The following is a 20,509-nucleotide window of genomic DNA, read 5'->3' as shown; positions in this document are numbered from 1 at the left end:
TTTTTTTTTTGTTTTTTTTTTTTTTTTTTTTTGTTCTTGCACATCTTGCACATCTTGCAAGTTTTTGTTCTTGCACATCCATACTTTGAAGCAACTTTTGAATCTGGAAACATCTTTTGAAATTGAGGTCCAGCATGATCTGAGACTGATATGGGCAAGTTATGTTCCACAATAATTCCACTAAAGAGAAGTTCCGCTCGGGTAACATCCTCTTCCTCGCTTGTCCCTTGTTTGGTGAAATAATTCAGAAGTGTACCGGTACTCGTGCTCGAAGATCTCTCCTTTGCAATGTCTGTGTGCCGTTTGCTTCCAACGTGCTTCCGAATATCATCGCGACCTCCGTGCTCAACTGAAATATCAACGCTGCATACTGTACAATACGCATGATGAATTCCTCTTTCAGACTTTCGAATACACGGGTATTGGAGACTGTATTCGGTCTTGTACTTCTGAGACCATTTCTTGGTCTTCGTAAGCTTTCTTTTTTCTGCCATTTCGTAATCAACATCGAGGGCTTGAAGCATCGGTAACTTCGAAGTCGATGTTCCACAGCTGCAGCGCGACTCGTAGAACTCTAGCGGCTGTTAAACACCGCACGGTGGTCGCGACCGCCGGGCTGGTACGGGCCCAGCTGCATGCAGTGAGCGTATCGCATGCATATACACTGTGCATACATACCGCATGCACTGTATTGCACACATACCGCATGCACTAAATCTCAGTGCATGATCGCATAAGCGAGATCCAGACCCAATGTTTCGCTGCTCCTCATTTGAATTTGCAATTTTTTACGTACAATTTGGAAGCAGCGAACGTTATGGAGTTACCACATGCTATACGTAGCAGACGATGCTTTTCATTCAATTCTCATACTAGTACATTCTGATTAGTGAACAGTGCAAAAATATCAAAATTTCGGGAGGATAAGGATAGTGATCGTAAGGGCGGGAGTTTGGGTGAATTTTCGGAAGCCTCCCGATGAAATCGGGAGGGTTGGCATTGCTGTATACATACATACATACAGACACACAGACATAACAAATATAGTGGTCACTCTGGCTGGCGCTCGTGAACCAAAAAAAAACCAGCGTCGAACACGTCCACACCAATTTCTCGGACATGCATTTACCGATGTTCAAACTTGGCACACATATATTGAACTAGAACGGGCTCTCGGTGGAGCGCATACCTTCGCCGCCGCAACTTTTTTCTGGGCACATTTGAAAAACGTCATTTTAAAACATCCATGACGTCACAACCGTCAGTCCGATTGACGTCAAATTTGGTGTGTAACCACCTCGAAGGCAGTCCAACAAAATGGAATGATAAACACTGAAAAATTAAAAAGTTGAAAAATGACGTCATCTTTTGACGTCATTTTGACGCAATTCCGGGGACGTCATGTCCAATCGGGGACTACCATTCTGAAAGCTCGTAGTTCACTGAACGTTTTAACGTTGGTTTCATGTCAATAGCTCTATTAGATCTGAAGCTATGCCTACAAGTATATTTTGACCTTGAGTGTGACCTTGACTACAGAGTTAATTGGCAAACCCTGTACATCAATAAACAGATATTTTGGTACTGATCCTAATGCCTGGATTTGGGAGATTTTCCTTTTAAATTATATAGATATTTGAATGTAAAATATCAGGACATTTTAGCCACAATTGAAAAACGTCATGTTCAAACGTCAATGACGTCATAACGGTCAGTCCGATCGAAGTCAAATTTGGTGTGTGACGTCCTTAAGGTAAGTCCTACAAAACAGTATGATCAAAACTGATGAGATCGAAAATTGAAAATTTACGTCATCTTGTGACGTCATTTAGACGCACTTCCGATGACATTACGTCAAATCCGACACTACATATCCGAAAGGTATCTCATCATGGAACAATATGGCGGTGGTTGCATGTCGATAGCTGTATTATGAAGGAAGTTATGCTCAAAAGAGTGTTTTTGACCTTTTCATGACCTTGACCTTTGACCCGATCGCTCCCAAAATCTAATCAAATCGTCCTTGGATACTCACGAATCATCCCACCAAATTTCATGCAATTCGGTTTAATACTTTGAGTTATGCGAATAACAAACAAACACACATATTCACAAATAAATAAATACACAGCAACCAAAACATAACCTTTCACAGAATGCGAAGGTAATAATGGCTTACATTTACACGCCTTTTTTTTCAAGAGCAGATCCAAGATGGCCGACTGGCGGCCATTTTAGTTGGAAAAAAAATGTGTTTCCAACATCATTTCCTACAACATCACACTTTTTAGGAACACATCAACGACATCGTAGGAGAACTTAACTGTAATAGTGGTGCATATTCAACACAGCAATGCAGAAACGAAACATACCACAGATGATTGGTCAACTGCATTCAACCACTTCTCAAGCAAGTTTTCAGCGTAGCCCTTATCAATATCATTGAGCTGCAAACAGCCAGGGTGTCGCTGCTTCCACTCGAGGAGCTCCTCGGATGAGTGAGCAAGGACACACTGGGCGCCCAATCTGCAATGCCCAGCCTGCAGGAACCTGCACAGAAAGCCAGAAAAGTAAAGCACCTAATGGCAGCCAGGAAAAAGAATCATTACTTGGAAGCACAACTGGAAATCTCGATAAACTCTTCAGAACCAAAGGAAAAACCTTCTTATCCAGTGCTGTGCAACTAGTATGCTGTATCAAAGTCCCTAATGTGCTGCGGTACTTTCGCATTTAGAGGAAAATCAAGAAAATCAATGGAACAGTAAGTATTACTGGGTTCGTGATTCTTTAGGTTCATCTGCAGAGCCATGAGTCATGGAGCTTTCTGTGAGAGGAATTTATAGACCTCAAGAGCACCCGCACTCTCAACCTTAAGTTCAATGAGGTGCCAAACCTACTGCTGACCCATCAAGCTATTGACCCATATCTCTGCTATATATGACATACAAGGTGTTTGAGAGTGTCCTTCTGGCCAGGCTCTCTCCGCTGGTAAAGCCCAACCTTCCCAAGGAATATGTTGGTTTCAGACCTGGTTGGAGTTGGGTTGATCAAATAATTGCATTTACTACTCACATTGAGGATAAGACCAACACGTGCTCAAGACAGGTGTTTCACTAATTCACCTTTCATCCACGTATGATATGGTATGGCTCCAGAAAGTTGTGCCACCTCCAGAGAGTTTGCCGACGCAGAAGATCTTGCCCTTGCTACCCAAGCAATCAATCTTGAAGATCTCAGAAGTACCCTGTCCCAGGACTTAAAGGTAATAGAGTAATCCTTCATATACTAGTGCCTCCGCCCAAACCAAACCAAGATGACAATTACCACTTTCCATCTCAGCACTGACTGACTCGTACGTAAGATTAGAGTGAGGTGCCTCTGGGCCCATTTTGGTTGCAGTTGAAAAAAAGAGAGCATCCAACCATCTCTGAATGTGCCGTTGATGTATTGTTATCGTTTTCAACAACACTACCTTTGTGAAGTGAGCTTCTCAACGTTGACACTAATCAAGAACAAAAAGGAGTCATGTATAAAGTTCCTGAATCAGGAACTTCATGTAGCTACTTCCAGCATTGAGTCGAACATTAAGTGCCTCAGTTCCTCAAGACATCTACAAGTTGCTCACTCATGCCAAATGAAAGTTCAGGCCTTCTATTTCTCCCTTGATTGCTACTGGGAACAGTTTTAAATAAATTATTTGACTGCCGTGATTTTTAATGACATATTTGAGAGGAGTGTTTTGAAAAATATTCAGTTTATAATCTCATTTCGAGGCTAAATGCTCATGACGATTTTCTTTCTTAAAACATCAAATTAATTTATATCATTGTTTGAAATATTTTGTAAACCACTTGAAATATTTAAATGATTTTAAATGCACGAAGTTTATTGTAATTTGCTCATCGAGGTGGAAAAAAAGGAAATTTTTACTCTTCCTGAAAATGACTAATGGGTGATGAAAACATCGTGGTGAGAAAAAGTTTGTGAACCGTTTCAAATTTTTGCATTTCTGCATAAATTTGACCTAAAATGTGATCAGATCTTCATCTAAGTCGGAACAAAAGATAAAGAGAACCTGATTAAACAAATAGCACATGAAAGAAAAATCTACTTTTTCATTTATTTATTGAGCAAAATGATCCAACATTCAATTTGTGTTGGAAAAAGTATGTGAACCTCAAGATTAATCAGCTCAATTAAGAGTGTCATTATAGTCAGTTGTTTCAAACAATGGAATGTTAATCAGGAGTCAGTTTGGGTGTCCCTGCCCTATATGAAAAACACAAACTTTGTTCGTCACCATCAGTCTGGTCTTCACCAACACAGGTTTGTGGAAGTGTGTCATACCCCGATGAAGAGAGATTTCCGAGGACCTCAGAAAAAGAGTTGTCGATGCTCATCAGTTTAGAAAGGGTTACAAAACCATTTATAAAGATGTTGGGCTCCACAAATCCACCGTCAGGCAGACAGTGTACAAATGGAGAAAATTCAACACCATTGTTACTCTTTCCATGAGCGGTCATCCAACAAAAATCACTCAAAGAGCAAGGCGTACAATAATCCAGGAGGTCACAAAGAACTCCAGGGTAATGTCTGAGGATCTGCAGGCCTCTCTTACATTGGCTAAAGTCAGTGTCCACGAGTCCACCATCAGGAAAACGCTGAACAAGAAAGGTGTGCATGGGAGGTTAGCAAGGAGGAAACCACTGCTCTCCAAGAAGAACATTGCTGCCCATCTCAAGTTTGACAAAGACCACTAGGATGATCCAGAAGGCTATTGGAAGAATGTTCTGTGGACAGATGAGTCAAAGTGGAACTTTTTGGCTTAAATGAGAAACATTATGTTTGGCAAAAACCAAACACTGCATTCCAACTTAGGGAACTTATCGCAAAGGTGAAGCATGGTAGTGGAAGTATCATGGTTTGGGACTGCTTTGCTGCCTCAGGATCCGGACGGCTTTCCATCATTGCCGAGACCATGAATTCTGGATTGTACCAGGATATTCTACAGGAGAATGTCAAGGCATCCGCCCGTGAGCTGAAGCTTAACAGAAAGTGGGTCATACAGCAAGATAACGATCCTAAACACACAAGTAAATCGACAACAGAATAGTCAAGTCAAAGTCCAGACCTTAACCCAATTGAAATGTTGTAGCAGAACCTGAAGCAAGCAGTTCATACAACTAAGCCCACAAATATCTCTGAGTTGAAGCAGTTCTGTGTGGAGGAATGGGCCAAAATTACTCCAAGCTAATGTGCAGGACCAATCAAGAGTTACAGGAAACGTTTGGTTGAAGTTATTGCTGCTCAAGGGGGTCCCACCGCTTACTGAATGGAAAGGTTCACATACTTTTTCCAACAAAGAAATTAAATGTTGGATCATTTTGCTCAATAAATAAATGAAAAAGTAGATTTTGTTTTTTATGTACTATTTGTTTAATCAATCAAGTTTTCTTTATCTAATATTACGACTTGCAGTAGATGCAGATCTGATCACATTTGAGGTCAAATTTATGCAGAAATACAGAAAATTATTAAAGGTTCACAAACTTTTTCTCACCACTATAATACAAATTGATTTGGGAAAATTGAGGACGGTATGCCATGAAGAACAAGCAAACTTTAAAATGTGCCGAGAAAAAAAAATAAAGGTGAAGACACACTGGTCGAATTGATGAATTGTGTAGCGAGCTACCAGTTGAGTTTTTTTTACTAAGGCTGAGGTAGTTAGTTCTCGAAATTTGTTACAAAAGTGTACTGCCGTAAATGTATGCTGTGAGGCATAATTCAGAAATCGGATAATTATCTGTACATTGTCACGTTGCACCGATGATGTGGAGTCAGAGCGTTTCCCATTCAAATTCCACGTGAACTCGGCCACTCAAACCAAGTTCTCTCCAAACTCTGCCTATATCATTCAAGGCCAACTGCACACATAGCTCATTGACTTCATCAGCTTTCGTAGCCAACGTGCAGCACTCAACGGAATCCTTCAATCTCAATGGAATCCAACTCAAAGGATTTCAGCTTCTTCAATCAGATAAACCCAGCGTGTGTAAACGACGTACATCATCAGCAATAAGAGATAAACGACAGATCAAAATGTTTAGAGTGCAAAACGATAATCAGAGAAACTGCCAATCAAGGCAGCATGCACTGGCAACATGTCCTGATAATTGGCCCAGATGAACAGTTTCATCCCTCAAGTAACAAAAATTAAATGTTTGCTTTGTAGGATTCTTACCCTTCGCACAAAGTGTATTCCTCTGGATCAGTCACCCCGCGAGGAGGTCCCCGAAATCGCCATTGAGCTTCCATCTCCTCAGCCGACACTGCCATAATGACAGGAACAAATAAGCGAAAAATATATGCACCAAAACTTAGCAAATTTATATTTGTTTAACACCTGCATTGGTTGGCAGGGTTTCCTAGAATGTGATAAAAGCTAAACAACTTTTCCTCAAATCCTACTGTATAACAATAAATGTCAGTGTGTGTCAGTGTGTGTCAGTGTGTGTCAGTGTGTGTCAGTGTGTGTCAGTGTGTGTCAGTGTGTGTCAGTGTGTGTCAGTGTGTGTGTGTCCGATCCCTTTATACCTCCAAAACTATGAAACTTAGCAGCCTGAAACTTTGCATGCATACTAAGGGAACTCTAAGAGAGTGCATGAATGAAAACTGGGTGTTTGGATGAATTAAAAAACCCCTTTTGAAGATAATTAATGGCCATATTTGATTGTTCTTAATCAAAGCTCACCCTCAGTCACCTCATGTCTCTCGCTGGGATGTTAATTCACCATTTTTTTTGGCCTGCTCAACAATGCCTTGACTTGGAACAGACGGAACAATTTCTTAATGACAATTTATTTTTTCACTTTCCTCTCATATCATAGAAAGCCTGATCATCATACCTATGAAACGCTGGCTATATCACAATGCTTATAAACACCTGGAGACGTCAGCGTTCGTGGCTTTATTTCATTTCTGCACATGCCATAATCTCTAGAATCTCTTAATCTGAGGCGCATTTTAAAATGTAAACTCAAGAATTGAACTCATCAGCAGTTCTGACTGCTAAAAAGTGTGTTCATTTGTCCAATTCGGACATTCCTTGACATTCTGGGCATCTCCAGGTGCATGATGCTTCTATGACGGATCGGAGATCGATTTCCAAGCCTGCCGTTCCTTATCAATAGTTTTGTTGGAAGGCTTGCTTGAGTGCTTGGCGAGTGCTTTATAAGCTACTTGGTTGTTTGTTTCCAAGCCATGGCCATACACAGCAAAAGTATTCGCACTGTAACTGAACATATCAATTGACTTGAACAACGTTCAAGCCCTACTCGCCAGTGTTTGGCCCCGTGCTGTCATACGTGTGGTGCCACGGATGTGACTAGCTCGCTGAAAATGTGGAATTTATTTAGACGTTTCCCCTTTTTGTTTGATCTTCTTTCAATATACGACCCGTCACTTTGACAGACATGGATAAAAAGTAAGAAATTAAACGTTTTGTTTTTCAAAGTTTCTTCAACCATTTCAATGGAGTGCTTGCTTTGAGCGCTCTTCAAGCTTTGATCTTTATAAGTTTCCATGGCGATACCGTGGCACGGTTCTCCATGGGAACATCTCGGGAGTGAGGAAGGAAAAATAAATTTGATGATTAGAATGAATAAAAAATGTTTTCAGTTGTTTCAAAGCAATGAATTACCACATAATGGCAGAATAGCCGAGAGGTAAGCACGCTCGATCTGAGATGTCGAGCCTGGGTTCAAATCCCGACTCAGAATATAAACTGTCATCCCAGTGTTTCACAGGCAGCGTGATTCATCAATGCATGTGCCAACTCTCGGATGGACATTATTGGATGTCGCATTTGCCGGAATCCCCCTTTCTCCCAGTCTTCACTCCCCTCACTATCCACTCCCCTCTCCCCCTCCCTCCGTCAGGCCTCTCACGCCCTCGGTCCTCTCAATCTCGTGTCTGTCTCTCCGTTTTTTGTTTTTTTTGTTGTGTGTCTCTCTGTCTCTGTCTGTCTCTGTCTCTGTCTCTGTCTCTCTCTCTCTCCATCCCCCTCCCCCAATCTCTCACACGCCCCCCACACCTCTCTCCCCCCCATCTCTCTCTCCCTCTCCAACCCCTCTCCCTCTCATTTACCAACCTGTTTTAACTTACCCCATTTCATTCAATCCTGCATGACTCCCCTTCTGCACAAGTCCCACCATGAAACGCAACTTAAGAACACTTCCACCATTTACACCCCTCAAGTCCCCCTACCAAACACAAGTCCAGGACCCCCTCCTCACACATTTTCCTCCTCCAAAACCACTCCCCCCCCTCCCCTCCCTCCTCCTCCTCCATGCTCCCACCCCCCCTCCTCCCAGAGCACCACTCTCCCCACTCTCTCTTCTTCTCTCTTCTCTCTTCTCTCTCTCCTCTCTCCTCTCTCCCTCCCCTCCACCCCTTAATATTTCCGTCAGCGAAGCGACGGGTTGTATCTGCTAGTTAAAATAAATAACAATTCTGCTAACAGACTCACTTTTATTGGTGATTACATGTTAACCATTAGAGCTTTAACAAAGAAGCAAGTTATCATCGAGGACACAGCCCCGAAGAACTTAAAAATGCTACGTGTAGATTTTACAAACAGACAAATAAACAAACAGACAGGTAAAAAGTATATAAATAAATAAATAATTAAAGATGAAAGGTTTGCCAGTCATGGTGATGGTCATATAACAAGGAATAAAAACAAGGAAATCCAACACAGGTGAAAGCCATTCAGCCCATCATACCTGTACGAACACCACATCAACCCATCTACACAAGATCGAAGGAAAAAAATGCAAAAAATGTTTCTAATTAATGAAATAAATAAAAACCATTTTGGTAGTTTTTTGTTTGTTTGTTTGGGGGGGCGGGGGGGGTTGTTTTATTATTGTAATTTTTTATTTTAAAGTTTTTTTTCCCCCTTTTCTTCCCCTCGGGGAAGGGGCATGAGCTTGGTTAAAAACACACATCAACCACACAACCCCGCTTGACAAGACCCACACCAACAGCACTCCATACACAATCACCCATCAATATTCAAACGACCTAAAAGTCTCATCAACATTCCCATACCCCTCTATCTCCATAGCTTTCAGGTACCTATCTAATTCTAATTTAAACTTATCTACATTTTCTGCTGCCACTACCTTTCCAGGGAGACCATTTCATGCATTAATCACACTCTGAGTGAGTCCCCTGCCTTATTACCGTCTTAACTCTCCCCTTATTTACTCTCAAGTTCCGGCCCCTGGTCCTATCACTGTCTACTCTGTTGAATAATTCATCTGCACTTATTTTATCAATACCTTTCATTATCTTAAACATCTCAATCATATCTTAAACAAGTAGCGATGGACTTCCAGTTCTGGGTTTGGAGTGACGGCCTTAGTCTCTCAGGGCTCTCTGCTGACTTTCTCAAAGCTAAGTTTTCGGATGATATTTGTCATGTTTTCACCCACATGTTTGTGAGTTCCTAGTTCGATTTTGTTTCAAAAAATCGTGCTATTTTGTGAGTTTTCGTCAACCTTGTCTTACCGGGTTCCTTGAGACCTTCCCATCCTTCCCCTCTTGGTGTACGATCGTTTTTATTTGCATTCTCTCCCTATTACCTTCAATTCCTATTTTACAAACTTTCCCAACGCCCCCATCCCTGCCATCGAAACACTCTGTTTCTTGTCTTAAATCCAAAAAATAAAAATAAAAACTTTCTCCTTGCATACCCACGAGTCCTGATCCTTCTACTTCTTCCACCTTCTTCTGCCAGGACACCATCATTATTCTACTTGAGCTGAACCACTCTCGCCATTACCTTCACGATTTCTTCCTACAACCTTCCATTCTCAAATCTTACCAATTCTTCAAAAATACATAAAAAATCAATAATATTCCTTGTATCCTTTTGATCGAAACACCCGCTCTAACCACGCGTCTCTCTCCACCCTCTGCCTGATAAGTTTTATCGACCCAGCAGCTTCATTCTGAATTTACAACCAATTATATAACAGCGCGATGTCGCCGCGCTGTAATAACAAATTCACCAAACACCTCCACGATTTTACTTCAACCTTCCCTTTTCCGAATGTTATGCAATCCTTATTTAAAATATATAAATTCACTTTTGACAAAACACCTCCCATAGCCACGTGCTTCTCCCGAAACCACGTGATCTATTTCCACCCTCTGCGTTTACCGATTCAAATTCACCATTCACCTCACGATTTTTTCTCCAACCTTCCCATGACCTAATGAGGAAAACTCTCTCAAACAATAATAATAATAATAATGATGATAATAATGATACTAAAAACGATCTCTTATAATGCTTCATATTCCTCTTTCACACGTGTTGTTCTCTTTACTGCATCATCATGCACTACTCTTCTTCGATTTCAAAAGATTTCTCTCAATTCGACCTTTCATTCATACCTTGCCTAAAAAATCCAACTGTTACAGCGTTTCTTCTCTCCATTCTCTTAATTCGCCTTTATTACATCCGTCAAGAAATGTATTTAATCGCATCTCTGACCTAAACATTTTTAAAACCCCAGTTTGCAATGAGTGTTCGCTTTCCATCAACCATTCTTTTTTTCCAACTTCAGTGAAAACTCACTCCTCTCACCCCACCCTTTCAAAGCAACCATCACACTCTTCTCCCTCCATGCTTCCCCCTCATCTTTCTCCCTCAACTCTCCCCACTCACCCTTCTCCCACCATACTACCCTTCTCAAAGTTGCCCCCCCTCTGAACCACAAAGCTGCATCCTTCCCCTGCCCTCTCAACTCTCTCTCATCACTCCACCTCCTCAAATCCTCAACTGCCTTCTGCCCCTTCTCTTGCCCCCTTCCCCCAGCACCACAGAGCCATTTATAATCCTCATCCGGCCCCTCCACTAGCTATTCTGCAATCCCACACAATCTTTCAACAACTCTCCTTACCCCCCCCCCCCCCACCCTCGTCCGATCCTCCCCCTCCCCTTCCATCCCCTGCACCCAAAGCCTCCTCCCTCCCTCTTCGAAAACAGTGTGGACCTCAAATATCCGGGGCCTTCGCTCAAACCTTACAGATCTTTCCACACAGGTTGCCACTGACAAACCAGACATAATCTGCTGATAAGAAACTTTGCTCCCTCAAGACGTCTCTGACTTCCAAGTATCTTTCCCTGGTTACTCCCTCTTCCTTTATGACAAACCTGACCCTCATCCTGGTAGAGGAGTTGCTCTCTTCATCAAAGACTCCATTCCTCACTCTCCATGCACTGACGTCACTCCCTCACACCCCCAGGAATACCTCTGGCTACGGCTTCCCCTCCACTCCCACCTCATGTTTATACGTGTCCTGTACTGTCCACCAAACAGTGATGACTCCATTTACACCTCACTATCCGAAAACATGGACCAACTTCTATCTTCTCATCCAAACTCTCTCTCTCTTCCTCACATGTGGTGACTTCAATTTTCATCAAGCCAGTTGACTAGGTGTGGGTACCTCTCTCACCTGTCATGGCAATTCAGCGAAAGCTTTCTGCGACTCAATCGGTGAATTTGCCGACCTGGGTTTCAACCAGGTCAGGTCACGTCAGGTCAGGTATGGAAGCATGCACCAGAGCAGCGCGTCGCTGCGTCCACTTAACGCCAGTACTGCAGGGGCCTCCGTCTGGCCATCGCCCAGGTAGATGCCTGACCCATCCCCTTCTCCTTGAGATGCCGATCAACCAACTGCAACCACGAGGCACGTAGTCGGGCCATTGGCCTCCTCCACTTCCTCGCTGAGAGAATGTGGTGAGCAGGATTAGCATCAGGAAAACAAGCCACATGTTGATACAGCCGCAGCTGACGCGAAAGGAATATGGAGGTAACAAATCTCATTTGAGTCTCTCTGAGCAACTGCTCGTTGGACACAAAGTCTGACCAGCCATAGCCAAGGATTCTCTGAAGAGACCTGGTATAAAAGGAATTAGGTCTCAGTCTCAGATCCCTGGTCAGAGTCCAAGTCTCACATCCATAGAGCAAGACTGGAAGCACCAAGGACATGAAGACTGAGACATTCGTCCCCCCGCATAGGTACCGACAGCACCACGCCCCATGATCCAGTGAACCCATGACTCCCCAGGCCCGACCCAGATGTCTGTTAACCTATGGCTCACAGCCAGCAGAGATATGAATATCACTGACAAAGTAACTGAATCTCTCCACGACCTCAACATCCTCACCACAAACAGGCACAGACAGAACAGCAGCATCCAAGATGTCATTGAAAGCCTGGATCTTAATTTTGACCCAGGAAACCCGCAATTCCAGTGGCTCCGACTCTCATTCAGCACCTCGAGGGCCCCCAAAAGGATATATAAAGTCTCCGCAAAGATGACTGCATCAACTGCGAAATCTTGGTCAGAGATCTTGACATTCCCAAATGATGCACCACAGCTTGAACTCTCAGACATACTCCCACGAATCCAGTTCATACAAGTGCTGAAAAGTGTGGGAGCCAGCACATATCCCTGATGAACTCCACCAACAACTGGAAATAAGTCAGAGAGGGTACCACCACATCTCACCGCACTCTCAGTACCATAATAGAGTTCAGAAATCAGATCGATCAGTTTTGGTGGCACCCCACGAAGACCCAGAATCGTCCAGAGGGCATCCCAATTCACTGAATCAAACGATTTACAGAGATCAACACAGGCTGCAAGCAGCCCCTGCTGAAACTCTCGTCTGCATTCAGTGAGGACCTGAAGAGCAAGAATACGGTCAATCGTTGACCTCTTTGGTGTAACGCCTGACTGCTCTGAACGCTGGTGCTCAAGCAGATGGTGGCGAACCCTATCAAGAATTATCTGAGCAAAGACCTTGCCTGGCACTAAGAGCAGCGTCACCTCTCAGTGGTTGTTGCCGTCTTGGCAATCACCCTTCCCTTTCCAGAGAGGGAAAACAAGGCCCCTCTTCCAATCAGTGCATCATTTCCACCAGCTTGAGAAGTTCAGCATGGATGCCACAGATCCCTGGAGCTTTACCCCAATTTCAACCGGTTCAACGCAGCCTGTTTCCACAAACGAAGATGGACCACAGTTGATTGGAGGGTCAGCCAACAGTGCTTGTAACACCCCTGACATCCAACTCGACAGCGAGTGGATCAGCCTAGAACAACTGCTCAAAGTAACCAGCCCAGCGGGCCTTCACTTTGGACTCCTCTGTCAAGAGCCTACCACCATCTGTTCTGACTAAGCAAACTGAGGGATGGGCTTGGATGAACGCAATGCGCGAATTCACCTGTCAGCTCTACGAGAATCACTTGACCACAGGTGATGTTCTACCCCCTCACAGATTCCTCGCACATAGGCCTCCTTGTCCACCCTCAGCGCACGTACAGTTTTACGCCTCAGCTCCCTGAACAGCTCAGCTGTGCCATTCAGCCTGGCCCTATGACTCTGGTCAATGGTATCCAGTGTCCGTTGAGAGACAAAATTCTTCTTCGCCCTATGGTGAGTTCCAAGACATCCACCGGCAACATCAAGGACAGTGGCCTTGAAGGCACTCCACAACTCTTCAGGGTCTCCCAAAGCACCCAGACCCCCCCAAATCTTCACTCAGCTTGTTCGCAAACTCCGCAGCTACCCTCTCATTCTTGAGCTTGCCAACATCCAGCCGAGGCTGGGATGGTACCATTCTTCTGGATTTAATGTGCAAGTTAAGAGTTGCTACAACAAGCCGGTGGTCAGTATTGAGGAACTGAGCACTCTGAGAGACCATGCAGTTCTGGCTCATCCTCCAGCGACCATCAACGAGCACATAGTCAATCTCCTTTGCCACACAACCAGCATTGGAAAACCAACTCCAGCGATGACCTTGTGGGTGCTGAAACCATGAACCGGCCACCGTAAGTCCATGACTTCTTAGAAAAGTCAAGGAACTTAGTGCTATTCAGGTTCACAGTTTCAGATCCATGGGGACCAACACACATCTCATAACCATCCCTATCAGTTCCAGTCGATGCACTGAAATCTCCCAAGACTAGAAATGTATCTCGCCTGGGGCACTGATCAACCACAGACTCGAGCGTGGCATAGAATGCATCCTTCACAGTGAGATCACTCACCTCAGTCGGAGCATAAACAGAGACCAGGGAAATGACACCTAAGGAGTGATGAATCCTTAGTCTCATAATACGCTCGTTTGCCGGTGTTACCTCAATTATCATTGGAATCAGCTTATTGGACACAGCTGCAGCAACTCCTTGGGCATGGTAACCATCAGAGCGACCAGACTAATAGTAGGTGTAACCACCCACCATGATCTCACCGCAATCCGGCCTCCGAACCTCAGAGAGTGCTGCAATACCGATGTCCAAATGCTTGAGCTCAGATGATAACAGAGACAGGTTGTCATCCTCCCTTAGGGATAGGACATTCCAGGCACCCACCCGAACGGACCGCCTCAGGTTAACCCAAGGAGACCGCCGTCTGGTGGACGACACCTAAGCACCACGCCGACACACTCTCCCGCAATCTGACCCAGAAATGTTACCTCGTGGTTTCCCTCCTATCATCAAAGATTGGGGGTCCTGAAGGCTTTGCCCCAATCCCGTCATCCGGTGAGCTGCCCTGTGAAGGGAAGCTGCACAGGAGGTACTCCCTCGGAGTGGTCTTCAGATTTTTTTCTGCTTCGAGAATGTTTTGCGGAATGAAGAGTTTTACGGTGGCCGGAGTGCAAATCCTGCCACCAACCTCCTAATAAGAAGTAACCCAACTGCAGGAGGACTTCCGCAGACACAGTTGGGCACTCGATATGGATGGCTGTTGGCTCACAAGGAGCTCCTCCGTCCTTTGACAGGTTTTGTTTTTAATCCGGCTGGGTGTCCATATCCAAACACCCTCCTCACCAGGAAACCTGGTGGGGGAGACTGTTTAGTCGTTGACAACCCGAACATGGAACAGGTTAGTAGAGGTTTAGATGATACCTGCAGCAAGTCACAGATCTGATCTGGCCTGACCTGACAATCTCAACCAATGCTACTCTATCTCTTCTGGATCTGATTTTAACAAATTTCCCTGAAAATATCAGCTGTTCTTCCTTCGTCGAATCGGTTCTTCTGAACACATGCTCGTCAAAGTGGACATCTCTCTGGCTGTTATCAGAGAACCACCTCAGCACCGTCGAGTCTGGCATTTCACTCAAGTCGACTGGCAGGGTCTCCAAGCAGCCATCAAACGTCTAGAGTGGTCTCCAATCACTAATTTCTCCAACATCAACTCATCCTGGGAATTCTTTCGAAGAAACTTGCTCTACCTCATGCACAGATTTATCCCGTCTCGTCTTCAGTTGTCCTCCCCTTCCTCCTGCCCATGGTTCACTGAAGCTTGTGGTGAGGCAGTTATCCTGAAACAACTTGCCTTTGCCTCATGGAAAGATAATCCAACTGAGGGCAATCACAGTTCATTCCATAAAGCTCGGAACAAGTGTGTATCTACCCTCAGGAGAGCCAGAAAACAACATCTTTCTCAGCTCAAGTCTGAACTCCCAAACCTCTCTCCCTCCTCCAAATCCTGGTGGCATCTAATCAAATCTGTCTCCGGTGTATGTTCCCCCTCCATCCCCTCCCTTACCTCAAATGGCCGCACTGCTGATATCGCACGTGAAAAGGATGAATTCCTAAACTCGGTGTTTGCATCGAGATCTTGTGTCCAAAACCCATTGCTTTCTGTACCCACCTTACCCAGTCACACCCAGCTGTCCCTGGACTCTGTGTCCTTTTCTCCTGACAAGGTCGAGAGCTTGCTGTCAAACCTCGACTCAGATTCTGCAACCGGTCCAGACGGCATCAGCCCACTTGTCCTGCTCCTCTGCTCTTGCCCACCCTCTCTCTGTTGTATTGTCCCTCTTATTTGCTCAAGGTCATCTGCCATCTACTTGGAAATCAGCAAACATTAGTGCCCTGCATAAAAAAAGGTGCAAGAACAGATCCCTGTAACTACAGACCAATCAGCCTTCTCCCAATCATCAGCAAGGTTATGGAATCCATCATCGCTTCAGACATTAAATCCTTCCTCTTCTCCAATGGCTTGATTTCCGATCATCAATTTGGTTTCAGACCAGGTCACTCTACCCTGGATATGCTGCTTCTGCTCTCCCAACAATGGATGGAGGTCCTCAATGCCGGACATGAAGCCCGAGCCATATCCCGAGACATATTGTTACGGATCTGGAAGCCATTTGCACACAAACAGACAGCAGTCCCTAAGCTTAGTTATTTCAATAAGTATGTGTATAGTTAGATTCCTCCCTATGTCAAAAGGGAATTACATGTGTGCGCTGCGAAGTTTCTTTCGTGTTAGATTTTTGCAATACCCACGCCAACAAATCAAGCCTTCACTTCTTCGCACCATCGACGCCATTGCCCACGTGCGTTCGACCACGGATGTGGGTAGAGGTTTCCTCACCTCAGAACACCGACTCTGCCCAGGAAAGGAGGGGGTTCCCCCCTGTCCAATCACGGATGGCCAGCACATCACCACACAAAACCCTGTCCAATCAGGGCAAAGATTACCTCAGAGCTCCGACTCCGCCCCAGAAAGGAAGGGTTTTCCCCCTGTCCAATCAGAGGGGGACAGATATCACCTCACGAAACACTGTCCAATCAGGGAAAAGATTACCTCAGAGGACCGATCACCCCACCCTGTCCGGGGGAGGGATAAGAATCACTGGGCTCCCCTGAGTCTTCGCTGGAGTTGGAATTTCTCGGAGGAGAAAGGGGTCGCCATTGCTCTTGGTGTGCGTCAGTCGTCGTCGTCGTCGTCTGGGCTTTTTGCTCTTTCTCCTTTGGTCTTTTGGTCTGCAGTCGTCGTCGTCTGGGGTCTTGGTCTGCGGTCTTTCCTAGGGTTCCTCGTGTTGGTGGTGGTGGTCGTGGCAGCAAGGACCGTGGTGCTTGATCGTCATTCGTAGCAGCCAGGATCGTGGGCTTGCTGGATTCCGGGTTGTGGGCTTGCTGGATTCCGGGTCGTGGGTTCAAGTCCCATTATGGTGGGTTGGAGTCGGTGTAACCACACGAGGCGGCCAGGTACCCGGCCAAACTCTGACCTCCAGCCTGTCTATTCCCTTGACTGCGAGGGTCGAAATAAAGACCATCCGGGTCCATTTTCTTTTGGCGTGTGTGTCTGTGGTGGCGCCGTCCTATAAGTAGAAATTGTATAAGTGTTGATTGCTCATTGTACATTGCCTGTATATTTGTGATTAAGTCTCCTCTGTGTCTCCCTTCCCGATTATTGTAAATAAACCCCTGTTAAATGTACCAGCTCGTTGCCTGTTGTTTCTATCATTGACCCAGCACGGTGTGGGCTTGAGAAATAGTGAGGCCGTTTGTGCCGTAAATTGTAATTTGGCGCGGCGCGGCTTTGGTAATTTCCGCTCAGCTACGCCGGACCCAAGTCGGTAACAGCGACTCGGTTCGGACAAAGCCTGCCGAGGGTGTGGCTTCCCCGGTAGTTAGATGGCGTGAGTACTTAGGTAAATTGGAATAGACAAGTGGACCCTACCTCACGCCGTCGAAATATTGGCAACCATGGTCCTTGAAGCGACCCGTCGACTCCAGAGTTATCTGGGGTGACGACCTTTCAATTCCGGTGTTCGGTGGGAGATGGCCCGACTGCTCCATGTTGCGGTCGTCCTCGCCACCGAACCCGGCACCACAACAATTGGTGCCAGAAGTGGGATCGAACCCCTCTGCCTCCAGAGAAATTCACGGGACACAGATCAGGGAGCAAAACCCCCTGTTCCCTCCAAATTGAGAGCGATTCAAATTATTCTCAAGACACACCATGACGGGCCAAGACGAGCTGGCTCAGGTGGTGTAGAAATAATGGTAAGGGAATCCATGGTCCAGGACGACACCCCCATGCAGGAAGACATTTCCCCGCAGCCAAACCCAGAGGTTGTAATGGGCACGGGAGGGGTGGAGTATGAGCACCCCCTGCACCAAAAAGCCATTTTCCAATCTGCCGTTTTGCGGTCGCGGATCGCGCCACGCCGTCGCAGATCGCATTTTGCACGCCACGATCAGTCGCGAACCCGACAGGGGGGGTTCGCGACCGATCGTGGCGTGTAAAATGCGATCCGCGACGGCGTGGCGCGATCCGCGACGGCATGGCGCGATCCGCGATCCGCGACTGCAAAATGGCAGACTGGAAAATGGCGCCTGCACGTGGGGAAACGACCGAGTCAGGAGGGAGTGCAATGGTTGATTGGACCGTGGTGGAAACGGGCGAGGTCGAGGTAAAAGAAACGCGGGGATTAAAAGGGATGACGGAATTAACAGAGACAAGGGGAGACGCAGAAATCAAAAGAGGGGGCACACACACGGGGTGACACAACAGGGCGACAAATTGCACGGAACTGAAATTAAAGAGGGGCACACACACATGGAATTAGAGGGGGAAATTGAGGTTGCGCGGGTGGAATGTGTCAGGACCCAATGCGGGGGTTAGTTTAACCTCCCTCAGGAACAGGGGGAGATGGTATGCTCCCTTGAAGTGGACGGCTACCAGGTGAGTCTGGTCGGGCCGTGTGAGGTCGAGCGGGTGCATGGTACGGAAGGGGACATGCCGAGTTTGGGAGGAGCAGAGGCCTCGGGATTCCTTGAACTAACTCAAACCCCCAGCGTGATTGTCCCAGAGTGTGTGTTGGAGTGTGCGGGTGGTGTGTGTTATGGCATGTGCGAGTGCATGTGGGGAAATGGCACACGGACCGATCCAGACAGGAGACGGGAATGGTGAGCCTGGTAGGCTGCACAAAGTTATTTTGGAAACCGCACCGGCTCCGCGGGACGACGGGTGCGAGGCCCATCCCATGTGTTGCGAGCGGCCTAAGTGTGCACGTCTGCGCGATCGCAACCCGGTGTTGAAACATCTCGTGCATGGTACGAAACCGGCACGTGCACGATTAAAAGGAAGGTTGTGTGAATTTGGAAAGCACGGGTCCCCACGCGAGGGCGTGTGCGGGGAATCACGTGCTGCACGCCGCGTATTCTGTTCGCAGAACGCACGGAACGAGTCCCCGGGATGACACGCTCAGGCGGGCCTGCACGGCAAGCCGCACAGATTCCATGTGTGAGTGACGTCACCGGGGATCTCCCAGCGCGAACTACAGGTGAGCAGCACACATCGGCCCGCATGGCGGATGGCTCAAAAAGCGAGTGCTTGTTGCGATTAACGGGGCGACGTTACGGCCTCATGTATCGCCCATATGAAGGGACGTGCAAGTTGGAAACCGCCGCCCTGGCAATGCAAAGATGGCCGATCCTTGCTTCGAGTACACAATACCCCGGCCAGGGTGTGGCAAGCATCCTCGCCCGGACAAAGGAGCATTAGTTAGTAGGAAGGGTTTAGCGATAGTTAGACCGGCCTCATGGGGACAGTTTGAGTAGTCCTCAATGGGCCCGGGTGGGACGAGTTAGTGGGAAATTTAGTTTAGAATTTAGAATGGATGGGAGACATGGACAGACATGGAATGTGTAGTGGGGACGTAGCTTAGCAGTCGAGTTAAAAGGAACGTGCATTTGAATAAGGGATGACGGGGAGCACGAGCTCGTTAGGGGGACGTAGCGAGTGAAGTGTCAGTGTGGTAAAAATAAAACCAAGAAGAAAGAAACCTAATGAGTGAATATGGGTCAGCGGGCCCGAGTGTGTGAATGGAGTGAATGTGGTATGCATGGTGCGAATGAATGATTGGGGGGGAGGAGTGAATCCCACCTAAGGGAACCCGGGGTCAGTGTAATGTTAGTTCATGGGTTAGTTAAATTTACCAAAAGGAGGTCGTTTTGTTGTTGGTGTTGAGTGAAGGCTCGAAACCTTTTTGAAGGGTGCAGGAGTCCATTGACCGGCTGGGAGCGTAGCTGTGGAAAGGTGAGTACTGAGTAGAGGGCACCGCAGGCACGGAGAAGTCGGCCAGAGTAGGCCATGGGTCCAAGGGACCGGGATAGTGGAATGGGCACGGGCGACCCTCGGAATGGGACCCGGAGCACCAGAAATGGCACGTGGGCATATACGGGGAAGTAGCCAGGAAGGGCACTCCCCGCGTTCATACAGAGTAGGTCGGCTCGGAGACAGCCTCAGCGACCCGAGGGTGCCATAGTTCGAGTTCGGCAGACGGCAATCCCTGTCAAGTGAGCTACGCTGCCCAGCCACGAAATTGTGCAAGGACACGAGAGAAAATTTGAGGGCCAGGCCCAAATTTATAAGGAACACCAACACAGGCGACGGGAATCATGGTTTCTAGAACCGATAGTTTAAAGAGACAGGCGTGTTGAAAAGCCCTGGGGATAGTTTAAATTTTAATAAAGGATAGCACAGAAAGGAAATGTGTACCCCCTCGCACCATCCATCCCTTCGCTGCCCGTAGGCTGCTGGACTCACTTTGGGGAGATTGCTGAAATCTATGGAGGCTGTTCTGAGGCTTCGTTGGGCCTCCAGACAGATCCA

At 46.5% G+C, this 20,509-nt stretch overlaps 1 protein-coding gene across 5 annotated transcripts in view; it reads right to left on the bottom strand.

Moving 5' to 3' along the window:
• Positions 1-20,509, bottom strand: part of LOC147011936 (ATP-dependent RNA helicase with zinc finger domain-like) — a 310,053-nt gene that overhangs the window by 283,058 nt on the left and 6,486 nt on the right. For all 5 annotated transcript variants that reach the window (XM_085857677.1, XM_085857678.1, XM_085857680.1 and 2 more), the window contains exons 4-5: positions 6,245-6,332; positions 2,373-2,550 (exon numbers count right to left, since the gene is read on the bottom strand). In XM_085857677.1, coding sequence (XP_085713803.1) covers positions 2,373-2,550; positions 6,245-6,332 — 266 coding nt within the window. The remainder of the gene's footprint in view (positions 1-2,372; positions 2,551-6,244; positions 6,333-20,509) is intronic.

This window comes from Eptatretus burgeri, chromosome 15, assembly GCF_056783735.1.
Source record: "Eptatretus burgeri isolate ZD-2024b chromosome 15, Ebu_testis_v1, whole genome shotgun sequence".
In the NCBI taxonomy this organism is placed as follows: Eukaryota; Metazoa; Chordata; class Myxini; order Myxiniformes; family Myxinidae; genus Eptatretus; species Eptatretus burgeri.
This window is presented reverse-complemented; position numbering and strand designations above follow the sequence as displayed.